This window comes from Engraulis encrasicolus, chromosome 5 (genome assembly GCF_034702125.1).
Source record: "Engraulis encrasicolus isolate BLACKSEA-1 chromosome 5, IST_EnEncr_1.0, whole genome shotgun sequence".
Classification (NCBI taxonomy): domain Eukaryota; kingdom Metazoa; phylum Chordata; class Actinopteri; order Clupeiformes; family Engraulidae; genus Engraulis; species Engraulis encrasicolus.
Genome location: NC_085861.1, coordinates 22397831 through 22423310, shown reverse-complemented (window position 1 = coordinate 22423310; position 25480 = coordinate 22397831). Strand labels below are relative to the sequence as shown.

General features: G+C 42.9%; 2 protein-coding genes across 2 annotated transcripts; both read right to left on the bottom strand.

Annotated features, from left to right (window-relative positions):
• Nucleotides 1-846: 846 nt before the first annotated feature.
• Nucleotides 847-15025, bottom strand: sqlea (squalene epoxidase a). The gene is made up of 11 exons (XM_063198083.1): nucleotides 14502-15025; nucleotides 13774-14035; nucleotides 12787-12964; nucleotides 9006-9102; nucleotides 8496-8609; nucleotides 8035-8206; nucleotides 6724-6819; nucleotides 5696-5838; nucleotides 4939-5035; nucleotides 4161-4248; nucleotides 847-3248 (listed from the first exon to the last, which is right to left on the bottom strand). The coding sequence occupies exons 1-11, from the start codon at nucleotides 14778-14780 to the stop codon at nucleotides 3056-3058; spliced, it is 1719 nt and encodes a 572-aa protein (XP_063054153.1). The 5' UTR covers nucleotides 14781-15025; the 3' UTR covers nucleotides 847-3055.
• A 407-nt stretch (nucleotides 15026-15432) lies between these two features.
• LOC134448405 (xylose isomerase-like) lies at nucleotides 15433-25153 on the bottom strand. Its single transcript, XM_063198082.1, has 14 exons — nucleotides 25067-25153; nucleotides 24434-24510; nucleotides 23742-23814; nucleotides 23422-23537; nucleotides 22653-22678; nucleotides 21983-22120; nucleotides 19137-19246; nucleotides 18951-19046; nucleotides 18767-18850; nucleotides 18500-18626; nucleotides 17688-17793; nucleotides 17044-17226; nucleotides 16349-16423; nucleotides 15433-15968 (listed from the first exon to the last, which is right to left on the bottom strand). The coding sequence occupies exons 1-14, from the start codon at nucleotides 25086-25088 to the stop codon at nucleotides 15885-15887; spliced, it is 1317 nt and encodes a 438-aa protein (XP_063054152.1). The 5' UTR covers nucleotides 25089-25153; the 3' UTR covers nucleotides 15433-15884.
• Between the last annotated feature and the right edge of the window lie 327 nt (nucleotides 25154-25480).

Sequence of the window (25480 nt, the reverse complement as noted above, 5' to 3'; positions counted from 1 at the left end):
CAACCTTTTTCTTCAGGGACCCATATTTTGACCGTTGTAAGCTGTGGTGACCCACCCGTGCGAGCGCCCACACAAGAGGGAGTCACATGATCTGTTTCCGGCGAAAAGTCATTGGTTATCATTTTATTCCACAATTTGTCTTCAGTCAAATATAGAATAAATGTTTAATGCATCACATTTTGTTGCTTCTATGCATATTAGTTTAAATGCTTTGTCACTTATTCAACATGGGCTACATATGGTATTAAAATTAAACCCATTAAAATCAAGAGGGCTTCGCGACCCACTGTGGATCTTTGGCGACCCATAGGTTGGGTCCCGACCCATAGGTTGGGAACCACTGCCATATAGTGACCATTCATGAAGTCATGTATTTCATCAGTGCTATCAGGATAAAGGGTATAGATGTGACATAGGTCGGTGAGACATTCACAAAATAATATGAAATTTCTGAGTCAATATGAATGGTGTACAATCTGATCAAGGGTCTAGGTCAGTGGTTTCCAAAGTGGAGGGCAGCGGCAGGTAGAAAGGATGAGTACTCATAAAACAAAATGGCCTCATTTATGCCTTAGTCAGCACTGCTATGTTTATCACATTTCCTGTTGTAGTCGCATGGAGCATATTTATTGACTAATGAAAGGGGGTACAACCCATGTCAGGGGGGGCCTTGCAATGGTAAAGTTGACTCATTTAGGAACCCTGCCTCTTGAGTGTGTGAGTGGCTCCACTTGCTGGTCATTAGCTGTACTGATAATTATTTAACTGGAAGCAGTGATTACCATGGTTTCACTATTGTGATTATTAAATATGTTTAAAGTACACAAATTAGACATAACAACCCTCTATGCTTCTTAATAGTTTGTGTAAATATTAATGTCTCAATTGTATTGGCCTAGTCAATATAGATACATAGAAAGGGCAAAGTAGTAGTCAATATTATTTCTTTAATCAGGTTAACACTAAGCACACCCCTCTCAGTGAGTTTTTGGATTTGTGAGTTCCCCTCTTACATCCTAAATCAAAAATGTTTCCATAATTGGTCTGTTGACAGAATTATTTCATTTTATTGTCAAAATATTGTGACAATTAGCAGACAATGAACTGAAACATAAAACATGTACTCACAAAATACATAACACAATATGTGCAGATTGTGTGACCAGAAACAGCAGTCAATCATATAGCATGTATTTTACAGTTTTGATGAACAGGACATATGAGAAAGAAGTGTTAAAGGATTGGGCCTTTTCATATTCTATTCATTCAACCCAAAGACATTAGAAATCCAATTTCCAAAGAAATCAAAGGCATTTTCATTCAAGGCCTCATGACTGTAATTCAGACAGAATTTCATACATTTGTCCAGTTTCTTTTTCAACTTCCTTAGTTCTCAAACACTTAACAAAACGCTGATTTTCCTTGCTTTACATTTCTTCTGCTTTCATTGTGTTGCACAAAAATAGTGTGGCAAAAACACCTCAGTTTCTCCCAAGTTCCTTGCGGCATATAAAGGATGATACGAAATGTCATTGGTGTCTATTCTTTCACTACATACACATGAATAAGGCTTTATTTTCTTCAGACGAATCACTTAACAATATGCAGTGTCGAAATGAATGAAAAAACCCTTTCAAAGATTTGTACCTAGCAGTTGAATTGCAAATGCATAGAGTACCAGATTTTTTGTTGGTGTTTATACCAGAGTTTTTCCAGCACTGTCAGATTTTTTTCCGCCTGAGAACAATCTTCAGTGCAAAATTTTGATGCAAGTACATCAAACTCCATTACACAGAAATACATTGGTTAAAATTACCTTTATGTTAAAATGCTTAAAATCAAAAACACAATATGTTCCCCAAGTAGGGTTTGAAGCCACATTAGCAAAAAGGCTTAATCAAGTAGGCCACCTCATTTACTTTTGGCGAGTAATATTTGAAAGCTGCGTTTTCTGTTCCTATTCCAGTACAAGGCATGATGGCAGATTGTTCACTTGCACCCTAAACACTAAAAGACTGTATTCTGATGCCATGGTGACAGACTTTTTATCTGAGTGGATGGAGACATACAGTAGCCTAGATACAGCACTACAAAGGACTCGCTGAAGCAGAAGGCACTGCTGAATGGACGTGACGATTAGCACTGCAAACCAGTTACAAACGGGAGAGCAGACATTAGCAATAGGGGCCAAGACTGTGTGAAGAGATGTATTGGCTGGTTAGTCAGTAACCGCTATTGACAAGGACTTTGCTTTTACAATCCACCACACTTTGCTGAGAGTCTCATTCTCTGGAATGGGCTTCTGCTAGAGTCCAGCCCCTCACTTAACGATTACCAATTAGACTTAGTCCAGCAAAACAGAATCCCTCCAATCAGACATTACTGTGCCCTTTAAGATCGGGGACAAAAACAACATGCCATCAAAGCAAACATAATACACTTGTTCCTTTAAATCATTTTGACAAACGTACCATCCACAACTTGAAAAAACCATTGCAACAATGAACGGAACAAAACAAAAAAAAGCAAACAGGCACTTCCAGAGGCCTTGAGTGGTGACTTGTGGGGTGTGAGCAGAGACGGATATGCCGGGTTCAAAGAGCAAAAGTAATTTACTTTAGTTCCTGCAAATTCATCGAACCAGATACGGATACTGTACCAATTATCAAAGCTCTACACTATTAGTAAGAGCACAAGCATAAGAAGTGAGTGGCAGGACTTTTGGATTTCTCAAGACAGTTTGTCCTCATGTGAGTCTGTGCGTGAGTGAGTGAGTGAGTGAGTGAGGGCAGGGGGGGACAGGGCAGGCATTAGGAGAGGTGTTAATCTTCAGCTGAGGCTGATGAATGTAGATTGTCACTGGCTGAATCTTGACATTTTGACCTTGGTATACCAAGATGACGAGAATATCAGGCTTCAACTCAACATCTGCTATCCTGGTACATCCAAAGTGAATGGATAAGCCTCACCCACGTGGTTCCTCTTTCAAAAGCTGGTGTAGATAGCACTACTCCTAAGAAGATGGAGGGATGGAGGGGCTAAGCACGCTGGAGATTCAGAAGACCAGGTACTTGAACTCGGAGTAGATGAGGGGCAACATGACGGTGCAGGCGCGATACAAGATGGCGCCGCTCTTGAGCAGGGCACGCGGCTTGGTCAGCCAGGACTCGGACTTGAAGCTGAAGTAGATGGCGTACAGGGCCACGGCCACGAAGTGCCCGATCAGAGTCATGGGCTTAGGGGTCAGACTAATAGGAGAGAGAGAGAGAGAGAGAGCAGATGGAGGAGGATTAGACCTTTGACGGGAGGTCCTGGTAGGGGGTCCTTAGCACAGCCTTCTCAACAGGAGGCCAATCCAGCCAGGCTGCCCACTTTACCCCAGCCAGCCTGCCCCCAGGTCTCCCTAACACCACCCCAACTGGGGCAGAGAGAACACCAGGCAAAGAACACAGCACATAGAGAGTATGCAATACATCAAAATATAGACTAGTATATAAAAGGGTACGGTATGTACCATGGACATATTGCATAGAACACTAATGTTTCTGGTTGAACAAAGGTATTAATCGGTTTGCATTTATTTGGCCTATTGTGTAAATGTTAATATTTACAATGATTATTATTAGTACTGTCATTTAATAATAATGCAAGAATTGTCCAAGCAATCAAATAATTTCATTAGAAGAATAATACCTAACTGAAAAAATAATACCAATTTGACTACTAGTCAATTATTGAAAATGTAGTGAATGCCACATAGTGTCTTAAAGGGACACTGAGCAGGAAATGGTCAAAAAGGGTACTGCAACTATGCTGCTAATTGAAATTGGCTGCCTATTGCCAAATTTGATCTTTACATGAAAGTTTACTAAGTATTAAACAAATATTTTCTAGTATGGTCCAGTGCAGTCATTTTTGCAGCTAAAAATGGCTATTTCTGGATATTCAAAATGGCGGACCATGGAGAAGATCCCCCTTTTCATTTTTGATTTCAAATTTCCAGTCATAATGAATACTTTGAATTTGATGCTGGTGGTAAGTATTTATGAAAAAGGTAACATTAGTGAATGGGCAGCATGAATTCTGGAAATAAACAACTAAACATCTCAAATAGTGTCCCTTTAAGGAATGGAGGTTTATGAAATCACTACTGTACATACACTGAGAGCAGGCCCACAGGTCCAGAGATGCACTCTCCACCCAGCTTGAAGTAGTGGAAACAGGCTCTCCTCAGCTCATGTAGGGAATCTGCAGAGCACATGAAACGATCACTTTTATATTTACCATATGAGCATGTCACATTTTTTGTGAAATTCACTCAACATTTCTGAAAGGTATGTATGTATGTATGTATGTATGTATGTATGTATGTATGTATGTATGTATGTATGTATACAACATGAACATGAACAAACTGATTTCTGAGTTATTGAACTAGTTTCCATGAATGAGATAGTTAATTAAACCATCTGTGCAGAAACAACACATGGTATTTCTACTTTTACTTTTCTGTTCACTGTCTCTGGTCAGAAAAGTGGTCACAGTTCAATGGTGCACTCAGCCTCATGTTAACATGACCCAGTTGACTGACTGGGGTGCAGAAAGGTAACAATGGCACTTGCTAAATCAAATGCTTGTGCTCGTGTACAATACAAAAGATTTATTCGGTACCATAAATAAATGGCAGTTTATTCTCCTAAACACTGCCACTTTGAGCGAGTTACTACATCAAGGTCCTGCCCAAGGTTGCTGGCCTTCACACCACTCTGTGGTTGTTGCAGCGGAATATGGGTGTGACATTTCATACAGCAGTGATAGAAACATTAATAGCATTTCCTGTGTGACAGGAGTGCCCTTGATTCACCCTGACCCGGTGGCAGAAGCGCATTGGTGACATTTTATATGTACGTACAAATATATAAAATAACCATGACTCACTGTCTGTGGCAGCGAAGAGTTCATAGAGGGCCTGAGCCAAGACGTTCACCACGAAGGAGTGGGATGACTTCCTCTCCCAGTGGAACTTCCGCTTGGCCTACAAAATTAAGAAAATATAATATCAATAAATATAAAACTATACCGTTATGATCAAATCATTCATGTCAACACCTGCATTGCAGGGCTTGACACTGGCACCTGCCAACCGGCCAAATGCTGGTAAAACTTGGCTTTGGCTTGTAACAATTTCAGTCTCACTAGCCATATTGACCAGTAACGTCTATGGTGTGACAAATTACAGTAATTGCATCAATTGTTTTTTTATTTAAATGCAAGCATATTCTAAAGAAAAAAACTGACAACAAAACTCTGGAAAGAAGAAAGGCTAAATGGCTAGTGACTCGGGAAAACCACTATCCACAGTGGCCGGTGAATAAAAATGTTAATGTCAAGCCCTGCTGCATTCAGTGAGTGAATTCCATCTCTGGTAAGACCTGTATAGTTTGTGAGTTTTGTACACTGAGCAATTGCAATAATCCATTAGAGTCTCTCAAGACTGTTGTAAGCAATAATTGCATAGTAATACAACTCCAATGGTGTGACACAAAACAAAACATAACCCACAGAGATCAAATCATTCATCTGAACAAACACATCAGCGGTGAGCGAAAGTATCTAGATTGAAATGAAAGGTGGTACTGCTGCTGCTGCTGCAGCTGAGACTACTTCAACCAAATCCTTGGTGGGCAGATCTTACTTGGAGCATGGCTGCGTTGTCATAGAGATCAGGGATGCTCTGTAGCAGGCTCCTCCAGATGCGTACGTCGTTAAGGACGACGCTCATACCGCCTCCCGTCAGAGGGTGCCGCATGTTGTAGGCATCTCCCAGCAGGAGCACACCTAGAAGTGGAGCAGGTTGATTACACTCTTACTGTTTGTCCATATTCTTTCAGGTAAGGACTGTTAGGTAATCGCATAGTTAGTGCCTGGTGAAATGCAATCGTCCGTATGAGGCTTGTTAGAGAACTGTCAATTAAGGTACACTTTAACTTTAACTAAGACCCTGACCTAAAAAGATAGCTTTAAGTAATATATAATTTGACTTGTTTGTAATGATTGGTTAGAGGAGGGACTGGCTAAAACACATGCATTCTGGACTGAGGTTACTGGACAGTGCTGTTTTGGTCAGTCTAATCTTGACGTCAGTGTACCACACCTACACAATGTGCTATGCTGATGTTTGGATGAGATTATCCAATACGTCACTGTAGAAACCTCAATCACTTTTTAAATTGTGGCAGCGACACTGCATCTTATTGTCAGCTGTCTATGTGATGTCTATGGTTTATACCAGTACTAAACAATTATAATAGACTGTAGAAAATATTCCCAAGAAAAACATGCTTAATGACGCATGGTAATCTGATCTATCAGAGTCTGGTACAGATAAAATCCACCAACACCAGTAATGCAGTGTAGAGCTACCTGTATAATACAATGGTGGTTATATAGGCTATTTAAACAGACTACTGTAATTATGAACTGTATGAAGCAAAACCAGTTTGTGGCCAATATGTGGTTTCTACAGTGACGGTGGTGGGACTTCCTTATAACCTACTAGTCCGTAGCATTTGATCTAACCCTGCTATTGTCTATTCTTTACAACCCTGCACAATGAATGCCGTACATGCCTAGCCCTATATGAGGTCATATAGGTTGTTGCGTCTAACCCAGTCCCCGGGGCGAGATTATGTGAGCTGATGTGTTGTATAAAAACTGGTTTACCTGGTTTGTTGACAGGCGAGGGAGGTAGAAAGCTGGCTGGCATGGATCTCAGCCGGTCGTTCTGCAGGGCCTCCATGAAGGGCTCTCGCAAATGTTCTGAGGAGAAAAGAGGGCGGTGTGCCGGTCAGGAAGATGGTCAGATGTCATCATGCGACGTCCAATCATTTTGACCAGCTTTATTAACCCATTGAGGCACCTGCAATAAATGGCTGCTGAATGCCTAAGCCCTTGTTGGGAGAGTTGCCCTCCACCTTTAAAAGTCTAAATATCTTAGCCTCTGATGCACATAAAAACATAAAATAAGTTGCATTTAAACCCTAGTTCATTCAGCTGTAACATACCAACCTATGTATTAAAAAAAGCTAAAATCTCAAGAGCCTAAATGCAGCGTATAGGTGTCTCCAAGCGCCAAAGGTTAAACAATATATAAGAGTCATGAGGCTAAAATGGGTTAATCACCACCAACTGTGTTTCCCATGCACACACCATTCTGTGGCAGAGCACCACGGAATGAAAATCAAGCACCACAAATTGATCAACAGTCACACATGCGTACATGCCAGTGGTGGCACCACACAATGCTTCTAGGTCTGTTGGAAACACTGATCAGCTTTAGGAACAGATAGCAATATTGTACAAGGACATGCATGTTATCTAACTGCAGACCGAGTGTCCAAGGTTAATGTTTCTTTCTGATCCCATGCCACTGCCAATGGTAAAAGGTCTTCTGATGGTATGACTGACGAAAACTTTATAATCAGGCAGTATAATCATAATATCTATCCTTCATAAGAGCCTGTTATGCACTTCCTGGCTTTACCTTCTATGGTGTTCACTAGCTGTGTCCCTCACTGACTGCCTAGTTCCCTACCATAGTAATCTCTTCAGCCTTGATCTAGTGCCTAGTGGACTAATGACCCCATTTCCCACCCTATCCCACTGACCCACACTACTTTCTTATTGAAAGAAGCATCACAAGCAGTCTTTAGTTGCAGAAATGATGAAAAAATGGGTATGGTCTCTAAAATGTGCTTTTTCAAGTGACTCTCCCTTATCAGTTGAAACTCCAGTATTTTCAAAGTCAGTTTTATCGGTTTCTTCATTTTGCGACCATGGCCTTTTCTCACACCAACGGACTCCTCAAATGCTTCTGAATCCATCATTTCCCCACAAAATATGGCCTGTATGCTCTGCATTTCCCCGCATATTGTGTCAAAAGTGGATAAAAGTGTCAATAAAATACATCTACTCTACTGTAAATGTAATATAATAATGGTATAACAAATGACTTGTGATCCAGTGTTTCCAGACCTGGCAGCTGAGGATGTATCTTTTGGGCCATGTAGTCGGTGAGGTCTCTGGGCATGTCTCCCCTGATGTCCACCAGCACCCTGGTGTCTGTGGAGGAGATCTGGTAAATGAGGACGGGGCTGGGGTCCGCCAGAACCAGCTCAGCATGGTGGGCCTTCCACTGCGGGGAGTCCTGGAGGAGGCAGCAGAGTTATCCCTTATCCCAGTCATTCATGCCTTTATTTTACTATTGCATGCATTGTGAGTAGTAAAAATACAGTCTAAGTGTTAGCCTACACTGTATACAGGCTGTATATGTGCCATTGTGCCTGTATTTATTTAATGGAAATGGTAATATAATATAATATAATATAACATAACATACCTTTCCAGTCACAGGTTTTAAAGTCAATTTCATGAATAACTTGAAAGATCCAAAAAAAAAAAAAATGGGTTCTGTGATGACATTGTGACAGATTTACCTTCATGATGCATCCTACAAAATGTGATGAGATTTTGACTTTTCCAGACCCAAGACTCTTGCGGAACTTGGAGAAGCAGCCGTCTGCCACCACAGTGAGCGGAGCATGAATTTTCTGATTAACAGAGGGAAAAAGGGAAAAGAGTTAGTCTGACTTTTTTGACTCACAATTGTTTGAATTTATAAGGATTTACATGATTTATCAGTGGCAGTTTACCAGTTTAATCAAACTGTTAACGCTTGAGCTGCATGTCTTGTATGAATTGTGCTTTAGAAATAAAATTATTATTATCATTTTATTATGTTTTATACCCTGTCAGGGACTGCAGATGTAAATTAACCCGAGGCTAACTCTGGTACAATTAATGAAATAATACATTTATGTTCTAATTGTACATACTCCCTATTAAACTGAATTGATTCTTGAATTATTATTATTATTATTATTATTATTATTATTATTATTATTATTATTATTATTATTATAGTAGCAGCAGTGGGTGATCTGTACCGTTATCTGTCCCGTCTCCTTGTCTCTGTACTGGACTCCCGTCACACAGTCCTCCTCCTCCTCCAGACTGGTCACCGTCCCTTCAATGAACCTCACGCTGGCCAGGTCAGGAAAGACAACAACATGAGTATACCATAGCACATGGGGCAGCCATGACACAAATGGTTAGCTAAGTGTAATACAATATGTAGTGTAATATAATGCCATGAGTGGTCCTGCTTTACTCCGCAGTGCTTAAAGTTCAACATCATTGGATTTCCCTAGTTCTATAATGAATGAATGAGAGAAAGTGGAAACAGTTTTTCTCATTTGACTGAACAATTGCTGCAAGCCAAATTCAAATTCCTAAACCACTGCAGTGACTTGTCATAGAAAAGCTCTCCTCCCCTTTGTCCTGAATGCCTTATGTAACAGTGATTCTCTCGCTCGCTTGCTCGCTCGCACACATGCTCGCACGCACGCACGCATAATTGTCTGACATACATACAGAGAGAGAAAGTGAGGGACTCATTAACTAGACACTGAAACCCCCTTTCATACCCGCAGTCAGGGGCGCTGCCAGAAATGTTGGGCCCCATGAAAGATTCGAATTTTGGGCCCCCTTAAGGGCCCCTCTCAGTGCTTGGGCCCCCTTAAGGGCCCTTATCAGTGCTTGGGCCCTTAGAATCTGTACCACTTTCCCCCCCCTAGCGGCCCCCATACCCACAGCCTCCCTTGAAGCTTGTTCATGGAGGGGGTGTAGTGAGGGTTTGTCTAAAAGGCACAGAGACAGAGTGCTCACACCAGTACAACCCCTGGTCAATCACACACTGTTCAGACCTTTATACATCACATCATGTCTCATATGTGAAGAGGCACTATCTACCAGACCTCATCGTACATCTCGACTATGATTGGCCCTACCTGGGCTCATCTTAGATGCATCCTATGCACTATTCTCCTGTGCTGGATGTTGGGCTGTTGACAGTTTTGCCCAGGATTAAGTCATCTGAAAGGACCCCCCCAACCACTACATATGATGTAATGAGGAGCCAGTGCTGGTGGGCCCACTCTGTTTCGGGGCCCAGGACAACAGATCCCTTTGTCCCCCACCTCCTCTTTCGGCTCTCCTGCCTGGACATTCAATATACCTAGGCCAAAGAAAAATAAGAGTTTGGTTCCGGTTGGTTGTCAGGTTTGGTCATGGGTCGGTCGGATTTTTTTATTTTTTTTCATTTTTTTTTTTTTTAATGTCCGACCCACCCAACCCCCCATATGCGCCAGATTTCGTCATAAACTTTGTTGAACAATGCCAAGGACGATAGTGGAGTGTGGCCTGCTAAAGCTACAATGAAATATAATAAGTATTAATGAGCCAAGATACTGACCGTCACCGAAATGAGGATATGATCATACAGCCTACCGTTTCTGGCAATAGCCTACCTGTCCAGCTGCCAGTTGCCTGACACTGCTATTTTAGCTGCTGTAGGCTATGTCCCGTTATCTTTTTTTTTATTCCTTTCCATCATCGGTTGTAGACCATATTTTCCTTGGGATGAAGGTTCTGGCTTGGAAACATTCTATTTACACACTTTTTGTTTTACGCGAGGATGTAGACGCCTGAGGCGATATGAATGTTGATGAAGGGTGATCGAGGGGCAACATCGTCATTGCCATTAAATCATTATTGTAGGCAACTGTAGTAGTCCTATGTCTTCATCGAACAGTCGTATTTGTGGCGACATCATCGTTAATTTCTATTTCATTATTTGGAGGAGGCGCGGAGAGTGAGACAGTGACAGATGCCCTGCTGCTGCGCGATGGTGGAGGGACAAGCAGAGAGAGAGCAAGAAAATAACGGGCTCGGGCCAACGGACTTCTTGGTTAACAAGGCCTTGTGGTAAATGAAAGAATGAAGGGAAACTTGGGCAAACCATTTCCCTTCTCTCGTATTAACTTATTTTACAATTACAAGCTATTGATACAGTGCTACTTTAGAATTGCTGTAAGGAGTTATGCATCTCGTCCAACATGCAGCGTGACTGAATGGAAGCCCTTTTCTAATACGACGAGACAATATCAATACATTCAAAAATCGTGGATACTCATACTGTTTTCTGTGTGTTGCATTTCGAGGCGGGTGGTCAGGCTGTGTCCGTGTCGGGTGTTGAGGTAAGGCGATTGACTTATCATTTGACAGGCATTTTCGCCAGGTTCCCAAACTACATCGCAGCCTATTAGTCTGCAAGAACGCTGTGAGGCAAGTTATTTAAAAACTTGCGAGCTACAACGACTACCAATTAGCATGTTGTAGCATAATAATTAGCCAACAACGTGACCGATAGGTGCGCAACTCTGCAGTGACATTTGGGGTTTTATAATATCAAGCCGGGCGGCACTTGTGGCGCGCGCTTATGTTGCTCCTATGTGCATAGTCATGCGATGCAAATTCAGTAACTTACAGGCAGGTAGAAAGTGAGAGATGGCGAGTTATGGGAATGAAGAAACGTGTTGTGTCTTGTCTATATAAACAACCCTCCAAAAAAACATCGATATTTTTTTGAGGATTCCAAAAACTCAAAAAAAATATTTTGGGTCGCACAAAAAATGATAGGGTCGGTCGGCAACCGGAACCAAAACATTATTTTTTTTAGGCCCTACGATCTACTGTATATGGTATGCATAAATTAATCCAACGTGACCAATAGAAGGTCGTAGCTGCCGACCCTGCTAACCAATAGCGCAGCTCTTTTACTTTGAGTCACGTGTCTTTTTCGTCCAATAAGAGCAAGGCTGGTCCGCGTTCCGGGCTGGCTGTCATTGCCTTTAATGTGGTAATCGTTGGGCCATTAACACCCTGCTGTGAGACCTCTCCGCAGCTCTGATTCGCTTCCGGGCGATTTAAGTGTCATCAAAACCATTAGTTTCGCATTCTCTCAAGCGCTCAAAATCAGACGAAAGTTAGGCAATTCCGTGGACGATTAGGGAGGATTTCATTGTCACATATCCCCCTTTTCGTGCTGTGCATCAGATACCCCTTCTATGCTGGCTGGGCCAACCTGGCTTTTTCGGAGACCCCATCCTATGCTTGAGTCTATCCGTGCTCAGAGACACCCACTCTGTCGTCATGTCAACCCAAGTACACTTTAAAACATTGCAGCCAGTTAAATACAAAAAAAGTAAGTTGCCCTACCGCCGTAGCCCCTTAATGCACACCGTACCTCCAGTGGCACGCTGTAATAGACATTGAAATGTAACTACCATAGCACTACAATACTATGACACAACATAGGCCCTTTAGCAATGCACCACGACTTGGTCATTACCATACTGGTAACAACAAATTTATAAAGCTGTGTCTTAAGGGGTTAAGGTTGTAAGTTAACTCAACTTGAGAAAGCCTCGGGTTGAGTTCAGTCTCGCGTTGAGTTAACTTACAAACTTACGGCAGCAGGGCAACTTAACCTTTTTACATTGAACTGGCTTGTCATGTCTTACAGTGTTCAAGGAGGAGGAGCGAACAGGAAGGGTAAGAATGGTCCTACCTGGGCCCCGCCATGTGCTGCGCGCCTCAGGCCTATGTGTATGCTGATGCATAATGGTGTGTGTGTGTGTGTGTGTGTGTGTGTGTGTGTGTGTGTGTGTGTGTGTGTGTGCGTGTGCGTGCATGTGCGTGTGTATTCTGCATTAAGATCCTAATCAGCCGTACAGATTTTGACATTGTGTATAGACCTCAGCTCTTAACTATCTCCATGTTCAGGAGCGAGCAGGAAGGGTAAACCACCCTTAAGACTGGTCCTACCTGGGCTCGGCCTGTGCTGCGCGCCTCAGGCCCATGATGAAGCGGCCGTGGTGGAAGGCCCGACCACACTGGATGGACTCGTCCTCCGAGGGGTACGGGATCTCCACCTCCGTCTCCGTCTCCATGTCGTGGATGACGTAGCCGTTCACCACGTGGGCATCCAGACCCTCCACGGCCTCTGGCACAGGAGAGCGCAGACAAGAGATGGGGGTCAGGGCGCTATGTACTATGTGAAGATACGTCGATGCATAATTGTGTGTGTGTGTGTGTGTGTGTGTGTGTGTGTGCGTGTGTGCGTGTGTGTGTATTCTGCATTAAGATCCTAATCAGCCGTACAAATATTGACATTGTGTATAGACCTCAGCTCTTAACTATCTCCATGTTCACTGTGTGTGTGTGTGTGTGTGTGTGTGTGTGTGTGTGTGTGTGTGTGTGTGTGTGTGTGTGTTACGAAACGTTACGAAAGACAGTGCTGACCTTGGGTTGCTTCCAAGAACTAACTTGGAAATTCTAGTCCAGTTTTCAAGTGAGGTGAAGGACATGATGCTGTGTGTGTGTGTGTGTGTGTGTGTGTGTGTGTGTGTGTGTGTGTGTGTGTGTGAGTGAGAAAGAGAGAGAGAGAGAGAGAGAGATAGAGAGAGAGAGAGAGAGAGAGAGACAGACAGACAGAGAAAGACAGGGAGAGAGATAGAGACAGAGAGGGAGAAGAGAGAGTGAGAGAGAGGGAGAGAGAGAGAGAGAGAGAGAGTCAGAAAGAGATGGGGGTCAGGAAGAGTAACTGTGAGATGGATGAGGTGATGCATAATGGTGATAGAGTGTGCGTGTGTTTGTGGGGTTGGGTGTAGAATGGGTGAAGTGGAATTCAGAGGAACTTCGTCATTGCTATTGATCTAATTGATGAATGCAGATGGAGGCAGAGTTATAATAAGCAACCTCCATCATTCTACTTCTTGCCAAAGTGGTGTGTGCTCCCGTGTTTGTTCTTACTTTCCAGGCCCAGGTCTTTCAGCGCGCGGTAGCCGCCGGGCTGCAGAAGCTCCCCCACTATCCTGTCTGGCTCGCGCAGGTCCCTCTCGATCACCGTCACCCGCCGACCGTCTCGTGCCAGCACCGCTGCCATGGCAGAGCCCAGCACACCAGCGCCCACGATGAGGACGTCCGGTTCCGAGTGGGCCGCGGAAGTGCCATTCGCCACGGTCTCCGCACTGGGTGCCGTTTGCGCCTCTAATCTCTTTCTCCGGGAGTTTGCCTGTCAGGACACCGGTTGGTTAGTTACGCGCGGGGTGCGCAAAACGGACATTGCTGACATGTTTAAATTGTTTGAAGCCGGCCCTGTGGAATGTATTCGGCATATGGGCCTTTGTTATCGTATCTCTGGAATGCCAAAATGTTTTACAATGGCCACATGTATAAGTTGCCTTTTGGAGAGGTCAGTGTACATTTAGGAGAGAGAGGCCCGTTCGATGCATCACGTTATAACATAGTAATATACTTAAGTAGGCTATTTATTACACTGTGATCATTATTAATTTCTGCTATTGAAGAAGAATTAACTGCAAAGGTAGACTATATGCCTCACCCTTTGAAAATGCCGGAGGTAGGTATAGTGAGTTATCAATAGCCTTTATCTGAAACCACAGTTTTAATAAGTAACCCAATATTGGATAGATTATTACTTTCTCAAATGTACACATTTCAGTTTGAGTAAGACTTACCTTTTTGGAAAAGCCTGCTGGACTGCTGAAACGGGGAACTGATGATCTTGAGAATAACTTATTTATGAATGGGAGGGATGACAGTATCTCCAAAGGCATACGTATTAAGTGAGGAACTTTTAGCGATTGTCCATAACAATAACGGGTATATGTCAATAATAATCCCACAGACACAAACGCCACCGACACAAGGAGCTTCTCTTTGTGAGCAAAGTCGATTAGAGCGTCGCATTTTTTATACATGTAAGTGAAGCTTGCGATTCCAAGGAAGGTCCACATGGTTGAAATCCTTTGAAATAATAAAAAAGGCAGAAAAGGTTTCCTACAAAAAGTTGCAAAGAACAAAAATAGAACAAAACTGAGCAAGCGACGGGGATATGCAGTCTAATTAAATATAGATAAGTACTCCCCGGTTTAAATTTCTTTGCAAAATGGCCTTTAAAAATTAAGGCGATGTTCTTACAATGAATTCCAATTTCACAGGACTTGAAAAAATATACAAATTCCAAATATTTCCTGTTATAAATCCTTGGGGGATGAAGTTGCCTTTCTTCCTTCCATTTGGGCAAGTTCAATTGACAAAACCACATAGGGTATTCATACCGGTAGGTGATGCCTTGGGATGTTGAATATTTTATGCTAATGACAGGTGCGACTCATTGGACGACCGTGGAACGTGAATCCCGCCCTCGCAACTCGAATTCCACCAATGGCGCAGCGTTGCGCGGTGAGCAGAGCTCACGCTATCTGGCCATTGGCCAATCCTAGACAGCTGGTTGGAGAAGAGAACGAGAGGACAGTAGTATGATGTGATGTCACGGGAGAGGTGTCTACTACAACTAACCTGCGGTTATATGATGTATTACATTTGGGAGTAAACAATACATTTGTCTGAAATAATCGCTGGACAGAAACTGATGACATATAATTTTAATGGCGTGTTTGTTTTATTTAAGAACTTATTCACCCTTGGGTGGAGGCTTGTGTGTGTGTGTGTGTGTGTGTGTGTGTGTGTGTGCGTGTGTTGTTTAATCTTTTGTGTCAAAGTTAGTGTGAAAACAATGCATCCGTGGAAATTAAATCAATATGCATCAATGGAGATTAAAAAGAGTTTTAGAACTTTTGATCCATGTTATGTTTTTTTAAAAATGAAATATGTTTTTTGACATAGTGAGTAAGTAGGGTATAGTGCAGGCTGATTTGGCAATATGTTAGACAACAAGCTAGGCATATGCATAACATGTTAGACAACAAGCTAGACATACAACAATAAATGGCAAATAACCCAAGAAATGAAACGCACAAATAGCCTACACTGTCACTGTCACATGTTACAGTCATATGAACGGGATCCTGATTGGACAACGGCAAGTGCTGATTAAATCACAGATAATGGTTGAAAATAGACTCATATTTCTCCTGCTTTCCAGATGTGACTTTCGGTTCCCCGTTTTGTTTGATGAATTCCTAGAAAAAAGAAAAAGGAAATCAAAAACAGACATTCTTCTATTAGACACTGGCTTTGAATTAGAATTCATCGTGTTAAACATGCATTTTTGGAAAACGCTTCCGAAAACAAAACTCTTGAGACAGAATTACACAGGATTAACCTAAAACGGACAGTTTGCAAATCTAAAATGCACCAGAGATAATGCTTCACATGTCGGCCCATTTTTTAAAACAAAAATTGGGTCAGAATGCTACTGTCTCAGCCTGCTTTGGGGACGGTAATGCATTAATGTGTGTGAATGGTGAAGGGGAGGGGAGGGGTGGGGTGGGGTGTCCATGCTGGCATTGTAATACCCATACAGTAACAGCTCTGGACTGGACAGGCCTACCGTACGTACCTCCAGTTCCTCTAGAGTGGCTCTACCCTCGTCCACCTTCTGTCCAATCCCCTCAGTGAAACTCAGGTAGCGCTCCTGCCCCAGTTTAGAATAGCAAATAAGCACACACGGACGTACGCACGCACACACACACACACGCACGCACACACGCACACACAACATGGAGATAGTTAAGAGCTGAGGAGTCTATACCTGTACACAATGTAAAATCTGTACGGCTGATTAGGATCTTAAATGTGGAATATGAAAAGTTCTGAAACATGTTTTAAGTACATTACACTGAACTGATTTTTTTTTTATCCAAAGTTACATAGGTTAGGTAAGTTATTTAGGTGCAGGGTATTGGTTACAGTCAGTGGTCGAGTTGTAAAATCAAACCAGGGGGGATGGTCAGAGATGGATTCTGATTATTGGGGGTTCGGGGGTTTCTCCCCTGAGAACATTTTGAAAATGTAGTTGTTAAAAGTGCAATTTTAATACAATATGTGAAGAAGAGAGGCCTGTTGGGGATGATTTTTGACCATTTTCATTGAGGGGGATGATTTTAGACCGTTTTCATTGTTGGGGGGATGGCATCCCCCCTCATCCCCCTACAACACGAGCCCTGGTTACAGTCTCTGGAGCAGCGTGAGCTCAGTCCGCAACCTTCCGAATCCAAGACCAACTCCTGTTTTATTAACGCTGTGAGTTTTCACCTTCAGCATGCCCGAGATGACTCCTTCCTCGATGATCCTGACGGCGTTCCTCAGTCCCCTGGCGAACGCGTCCATGGCTCCAATGTGGGCTATGAACAGGTCCTCCGGGTCTGTGGACTCCCGCCGAACCTTGGCATCGAAGTTCAAGCCCCCCGGCTGCAGCCCACCCATCTCAATCACAGTCTAAAAGGGGCGAAGGGACATTCAGCAGTCAGCAAATGCGGACATTCAAAACTAAAAATCACACTGCTTTTCTCAATCTGCACAGCCACTTTTACCCAGAAAGCCTAATATGCACATCAATTAAAATTTCAAATCTGAAGTGTTTGGATTTAGTTATACCAAACGAGGCACCTTGTAAGGAACTTGACTGCAGTGGCCTAAAACGGCATCTCATTATACCGTGTAATTCACAAAAAAATTGGGTTTTTAAAAGGTTTTAAGCATGGATCCGGGAATTGAATTTTGTTAATACTGCCTTTAAACTGTGATATGTCACACCCAAAAATAAGTTACCTGCCAATATGGCCAGTGAGACTTATGTTGACTGTCATTAGCCACAGCCAAGTTTTACCCATTTTTTGGCCGGTTAGCAGGTGCCAATATCAAGCCCTGGTATAATGGAGAAGGTCTCCTCATCTGACCTTCATGACGATGGTGGTGTTCCTGATGTCCATGGGGAACTGGTCCGTGTCCCAGCCCAGATCAGGAGATCCAGTGTTGGAGTCCACGGAGCCCAGCATGCCAAACCTGCACAGATACATTATAGTACAATACATTACATTACATTACAGGCTCTCTAGGCTCTCTGATGTCATACTGTATTTTTGCATTCAAGGTGGATGTAGAGGTTTTTTCAGTATGTTACTGGTCAGATATTAATCAGAGATTTGTAAATACTCTGTGGCGCACAGACTCTGTTCTCTCATGATGGCATCTGCCAACAGCTCTGTCAATCGCACTTGTTGTCGTTTGAGCCGAACTAAGCAATTTCCAGCGCATAGAATAGAGTCATCAGAGCCTATTCCTACACAATTTGCCTTATGTTATATGATTGACTCTGAAGAAGACGTGACAACGTCGAAACGTTACTTTTTCCACATCTGAAGACGCTCCAGTGACTCTCTTCCTTGCCTGCTTACTAGTCCTTTCCCGTGACACACCAGATTGTGAAGTACAGGAGCGCGGAGGATATCTCCCTTTTCTACTCTTGCCTTATGTTATGACAGACAACTCTGTGTCACTATAAGACAACTAGCCAACTGCCACCAAGCATGCCGGATCACTTCACAGTCCCTCTTGCCCACTTTAGCTCATGCCACCATTTGTCCCCCCCCTAGCCTGTGGGGTCGGCATTATGACATGTGACCACAGAGAAACAGTCTGTCAGTGCTTTCCATGTCATTACTCTTATTTCCAGAGGAGTGGAGTGGATATAATCATGCTATCTTCTTACACAGAGGCCATGACAACGTCGTGCTCATAGGAATGGCCGGCCAGAGTGGTGTGGTTGGGCTCGATGTTGAGCTTGAAATGTTGATCCAGTCCGTACTGTTTCAGGAAACCGATCACACTCATAGCATCTGTGGAGAAAAACAGTATACTGTATATTACTGACATTGTATCACATCATCCATTTAATTAAGATCACAATTAAAATAAAAACAATGAAAATAATAATACATATATATTTTTTTCAACTTTGAAAGGAAGAGCTTTCTACCGTAATCATACTGGTGCTTGCATGGTTCCTTTGGCTTCGGTTCAATAAGAAACTGGCATTTGAGTCCAATCTTTTCTTTGTATGCTAAAAGAAAGATTTGTTTTTGATACACAATTCATCACAGGAATAGGAATCGTACATAGATTCAATATTCATTAGTAATATTTTTCTGCATGAAACTTACCAACAGCCATTTTGAAAAAGTTTGCCATATGTTTCAACTCTGCAGCCACATCTGTGTTGTATATGGAATGGAAGCCTTCTCTTCCTCCCCAAAACACTAGAAACAAAGAACAAAATAAATACATAACATAAACTGTAGTCTTTCTTACCCCGTTGATAAACAAAACATTGTTAGAGATGATCTAACCGAAATTTTCAGCGCCCAGTTTCTTGGCCACATCCAGTCCTTTCTTCACCTGGGCCGCAGCGTAGGCCAAAACATGGCAATCCGGATTGGTAGAGGCACCATTCATATACCTAAAAGACATTTCAAGATGTACTTTTCATGTGACTTTAATTGATTCAGAGACCAGTTAAATGTCCATAATAGACTACATGTTCAGACAACATGGCTGCAATAACAACCTTAAAGGTGCATTGTGTAGGATGGTGGCCAGAGTAGGTATTGTAACTATGCTGCTCATTGAAACTGTGCTGCCCATTGCCAAATTTGATCTTTTCATGAATATGTACTAAATAATAAACCAACATTTACTAGAATGACCAAAGTATAGTAAGTTTTGCAGTTAAAAATATCTATTTCTAAACATTATGAATACTAATGCTACAATACTAATGAATACTTAGAATTTTATAGTGTTGCTAAGTATTCATGAAAAAGGTAACATTTGTGAATGGGCAGCATGAATTCTGGAAATAAATACTATACATAGATATTACACAGTGCACCTTTAATGAAAACGTATTGCCCTAAGCCCCCCACATTTGCATGCATAGCCACCCACGGGGACCCCGGTTCGAGTCCGGCCGGGGTCATTTCCCGATCCTCCCCTGTCTCTCTGTCCCACTCGCTTCCTGTCACCATCTTCGACTGCCCTGTCAAATAAAGGCATAAAAGCCCCTACAAAAAAGAAAAGAAAAAGAAAACGTATTGGGTCATTTCACGTGAAATCAGACACTTTGGAACCCAACCGACACCGATTTCAATCATACTTGCTGTGCCTGTTTAGTAGCAAGGTAGCCCCACAGAACTGCATTTGTGTGAATCTGACACCAATATTAAGGGAGAAACGGACTAGCAAAGGTTTACATGTTAGGGTAGGACACTATACATTCAGCCTTGATATATCAGTCAGTGTAAGCCACAAAGAGATGTCTGAGGTGTTGTTTGCTCTTTTATGGCTCTACAAATTACACAACAGCATGGAATACAACAACCTTCAGAATATGAATTATGATACATTGAAATATTAAAAATTTAATATAAAAAAACTTATTTTTAAATGGCCGGTTTCCTGTCTAAACATAGCCTGTAAGGTCATAAACAACACCTGAAAATGGGGTGTTTGGTTCTTTATTCATGTAGGGGATAATGGGACATAAAGGTTGAAATTAATTGTAGTAAAGTAGTAATAGAGTAGTGTCAGGGACAGGACTGGACTGGCCATCTGGCATAACAGGCATTTTCCCGGTGGGCCTGCACCCTCGTCGGTCCCAATTCCAGGTACTCAAAAACTACACAGCTTCTGCCCATTGTCAATGGGCACAGTGGAAGATAGACCATTTTCAGTATTCAGAGAAGGCAGGGTTGAAAGAACAAGCTCAGTAAAGGATTTTTTAATCTTCAAGCATCAAAGGGTATATTGTAGCTGTATATGATGTCAACTAGAGGCTAACATGTGTTGAGGAATGTATGCCGAGCACTGGAGAGGTGAAACTGAACTTCCTGCATCCTCATGGACCATCTCCCTCCTTCACATATTCCGATAGACATGCTGTCATGTGACATTACTATGGTATTACCATATTATTACTAGGTGATCTGTATGATGCCATATTTTTGAGTCCCATTATCTTTGAAATGAATAAAGAACCAAACACCAGCATTTCTGGTGTTGTTCATGACATTGCAGGCTACGTTTAGACAAGGAACTGGCCATTTTAAAATATAAGTTTTTTTGATATTCAATTTTTAATTTTTCAATTTATCATAATTCATATTCTAAGGGTTGTTGTATTCCATGCTGTTTGTGTAATTTGTAGAGCCAGAAAAGAGCTTTCAAATAACAACATACATCTTTTTGTGACTTACACGGGGCAGCCGTGGCCTAGTGGTTAGAGAGTTGGTCTTTCAATCTAGGGGTTGCCGGTTCGAATCCCCCCTGACCTCTCCCTACACCTCCATCCATGGCTGAAGTGCCCTTGAGCAAGGCACCTAACCCCACATTGCTCCAGGGACTGTAACCAATACCCTGAAAAATAATAGTTGTAATTCGCTTTTAACAAATGAAAGCGTCAGCTAAGTGCAATGTAATGTAATAATATAATCAATGCTGAATGTGTAGTGTCCTACCCTCATATGTAAACCTTTCCTAGTCTGTTTCTCCCTTAATATTGGTGTCAGATTCACACAAATGCCATTCTGCGGTGCTACCTTGCTACTAAACAGGCACAGCAAGTATGATTGAAATCGGTGTCGCTCGGGTCCCAAAGTGTCTGATTTCAAGTGAAATGACCCTATTGCCATGTTTCCATACTGCCTATGGAACTGTACTGTATTCTGAATTTTTCGTCGTGAAAGTCGTGAAACAATTAAAAACTATCGATATGCCTATGTCATCCGAATCAGTAATTGGTTGTAGCTCTGTCGTCCGCTACATGAAGTCTAGAAAGATGCAGGCTGATCCCACCTTTGAGAACTTCCTGACTCTGTGGCATTTGGCTTGCCACACCAAACTCCACCTACAAGCTTTGTGCGACAGCCAGGATAGAAAAACTGCATGACCCGAAGAATATGGGGGATTATACACCTTTATTATTGAGATAAGACAGTAAGAGAGACAAGAAATGAGTGGAGAGAGAGAGAGAGATGAAGGATCAGAAAACGACCTCGGGCCGGAATCGAAGCTGGGTCCCCGTGCCCGTCGTAACGATACGGCACAGCCCACTGAGACACGTCGACCACATAACACAACGTCTACATGAACGGCCAGTGCCTTCACTCACCAAGCACATGCCCCTGCTTTCACTGACCTGGGGTTGGCGAACAGGTTGCAGGTGACCCACAGCACTTTGACCCCCGTCTGCTTCTGCAGCTCCAGGGCCAGGTCTGTCATCTCGTCCAGGTGGCGGTTGGACTCCTCCAGAGTGGCCCCATCCGGAGCCATGTCTCTGGCAGAGGGAGGGGTAGAGAGGGAAGAGGAAGATGAGGAGGAAGAGGAGGAAGGATGCAGGGTTGGAATGGGGCTGGGATAGGAATTTTCTAGACTTCACTTGTAGTTAGAACAAAGATTGTATGGAACTCAAGATAAGCACTCTAGGTCTGAAGGATGCCAACTAGCAGAGTTTGGCGTATGTAAAACGTTAGTAAACCTCCTTCCCGAAGCCTGATACCGTATCAGTAGCACTGAGCTATCGGTCTGGGCCTTTAGTGTTTCCCATGCCCAAAGTGGAGCTTTGACTGGCAGGTGGCGGGTTCGAGCCACGAGTGGAGAACTAGCACAGTATCACCTCAGTTATATAGACATCCAGCTTCATCGGCTGAATCAACTTTAGGCAACTTCTGATAGGGGAGCAGAGCTTATCTAATGCATTAAGCAGGACATGTACACATGAGCTTCATCAGACAGAACAAGATTATTCGGGCATAAATACAAGTGGCGTGATTCAGTGCAGCCTCCACAGTTATCAGTTGTTGGCATACCTGTCATGAAAGGTGTAATACTTCACCTGTCAAAAAAGAGAAAATAGATTAATATGACTTTGTAAAAGAAGCTCCACTAAAGTAGAATTGCAGGGCAGCCAGAAATTCAACGCCTGAAATTACCACATGTATCAGTTTATCATGGTTATCTACTACATGTGTCTTCCGTCTGACATCAGGCACTATGCCTGAAATCTTTTAACCCTCATTCACATCTGGATCAGACCACACAAACAATGTAGCCTGGGAAATCCCATGCTGCTTTGCACAATCGTTCTGATCTGAGAGACAGCATGGCAGCTGCCCGAAGCGAGGCAGCCTGAGCCAGGGAGCCAGTCAGAGAGCGGGAAGGTGTGGGAAGGCTTTAGCCTGATTATCAGCGGCTTTCAAGTCTCTTCGAAACCCTGTCTGACCAAGAGCATAACAATTAACATTTCCCAAATGGCATGGTTGACTCGCCTCCCTTGGTCTGCTATTGGTTGTTTACTTCACAACGAAGTGGGAGGAGTTCTCTTGCTTTTGGCCTAACTACGAGCAACCCTGAAAGTGTTGCGTCACTAGGAGGGCGCGGCCTGACTAGAAAGGTAGGTACAACTGACACGATTGGCTATGGGGTACGTACATGCCAAATTATACATCTGTAACGTGCAATGAACAGCCGTGCATAGGTAGCCTCCAGACTATCTCACTTTTTGTTAACCAGGCAACAAACAGGGTGTCCTATACAACACAATTGTCGCTCAAGGGAGCCAGTGACTAGCTTCCTCACACCAAGCTTGGTGAAGAACTCAAAGGCAGCATGGAGCCTCTTCTTAGCTATGTCCATGGGACTGCCTCCCTCATTCCACGGCCGCTGCAGCGTGGGAAATCCAAACGGGTCGGCACCTGACACATAGAGAGAGAGCGAGAGAGAGAGCGAGAGAGAGAGAGAGAGAGAGAGAGAGAGAGAGAGAGAGAGAGAGAGAGAGAGAAAGAGAGAGAGACAGGCAGCTCATACAAGGGCCTACTATGCAGCAACAAACATTCAGAAGATGAATTTAAACTAAAGTAATACAAAGTTTCTCCCAACAGTCAGGGTAAACATCCTACCGGTTCCACAGAAGGAATGCCAGTAGCACACAGAAAACCTCAGCCATTCCTCCATCGTCCTCCCATGAAGCACCTATTTTTAAAGAAATAAATAAAGGTCTTCAATAAACGGTTACACAAATTGCATAGGCCTATCTGCATTGTGACAGGACCCTCATTGTATTTGTATGTGCACATTATTGCCTGACAGAATACTGAAGACTGTACGAGAGAACAGTAGGCCTACATGAAAAATTCAGCAGGGGTTCCCAACCTTTCCCAACTTGAAATGTTCACAAATGTTCAGGGTCCACCTCTGAGCCAATAAACAGTAAAATTCAATGAATAGTCAACAGCAACACACACACACACACACACACACACACACATGCGCGCGCACACGCACACGCACACACACACACACACACACACACACACACACACACACACACACACACACACACACACACATGCGCGCGCACACGCACACGCACACACACACACATTTTGAGTTTTAGAAAGTGATTTCAAGGCCCACTTGCAATACCTTCAGGGCCCACGGTTTGAGAATCATTGGACCACAGAATGAAATGACAATTGGTTTTATTTCAGTATAAAATGGCAAACGAGTGTGTGTTCATACCACTAGGGGGCAAGACATTTCTTTTCTTTTTTTCAAAAACACAACAGAGTGCTTTCAATGGGGTCATTACCTCCGATGCATTGTAGTGCTTGAAGCACAGCACATCCCTGGGACCAGCACTGGGAGAGTATGGGATCTTTGAAATGTCTGCCAAAGAAACGCAACAACATACGAACTTACATAAGAATCGAAGTCTAACTGTTATCCATTTTCGAGAACTTGTAGCTGCAACCGTGTCTCTGTAACTTTTAAGTTGTCATTGTAGCGGTCATTGTAAGTTACATAATAACCAACTATGCAATGAGTTACGGAGACAATGTGGCAAATTGACCCAACTGAGCCTAGTAGTCAGCTGATAGGAACGCCTGAAGAAGTGTGTTCTGAACAACTTCAGCAAAACTAAGCACGTAAAATCTTTCATAAGTTCAAACGGATATGGTCTGCAGAGACGTGTTCAGAGGTGCAAGCATGACACCAACGTTACAAAGTTACTATAGGCTTAATTGATCATCTCTTAGTGCACTAACAGCAACTTACATTGCGATTCATTGAAGAGAGTAGACCCGATCTAACACTAGTAAATTGTTTTAAGCGCTGCGAATGCAGACGCTGTTTTCGCAACCTTTTCCACATCATATTTCATGCGTCAGCCTATGATATGCACCCCTTTTGAAACTAGAGAAATTGTGGATCCCGCACTTACCTCGAAAATACTCCGTGGACATGATTGTAAAGACTTTTTTTCCAGAGTTTCTCTGCAGATTTACTTCTCCGGCGTGTGTTTACTGCCCATGTAGTAATACAGAACGACCAGTAGATGTCACTTGTGACCACGTTTTATTTCATACTTTCACCTCTCACTTCCTTGTCAGTGGAACCTTTTTGATTGCTTTACACCTCTTCAATATCAATAAACTCATTTTCTGTCCAAAGGTTTTTGTGATTGTTTTGTTTTTGACACAGCCTTTGACAGACACCATAAGGTGTGCAGCGGACTGAGAAACACTGTGGTGGTGGTGGTGGTGATGACTAGGCCTCATTCAGGAGATGTGAGGTGGTGGAGAGGGGTGGAGAGGTTCATAATGAAAGAAATCCTTACCTCATTCCCCTTTTTAGC

Coding starts and splice junctions, on each gene's coding strand:
- sqlea (XM_063198083.1), bottom strand. CDS start 14,780: ATGTGGACCTTCCTTGGAATCGCAAGCTTCACTTACATGTATAAAAAA. Junction 8,610..9,005: donor AGGAGACGGGACAGATAACG/GTACAGATCACC, acceptor TCTGTTAATCAG/AAAATTCATGCTCCGCTCAC. Junction 4,249..4,938: donor ACTCTTCGCTGCCACAGACA/GTGAGTCATGGT, acceptor TGTGCTCTGCAG/ATTCCCTACATGAGCTGAGG.
- LOC134448405 (XM_063198082.1), bottom strand. CDS start 25,088: ATGTCCACGGAGTATTTTCGAG. Junction 23,815..24,433: donor AGCACTACAATGCATCGGAG/GTAATGACCCCA, acceptor CTTTAAAAATAG/GTGCTTCATGGGAGGACGAT. Junction 15,969..16,348: donor CCACTCTAGAGGAACTGGAG/GTACGTACGGTA, acceptor TCTTTTTTCTAG/GAATTCATCAAACAAAACGG.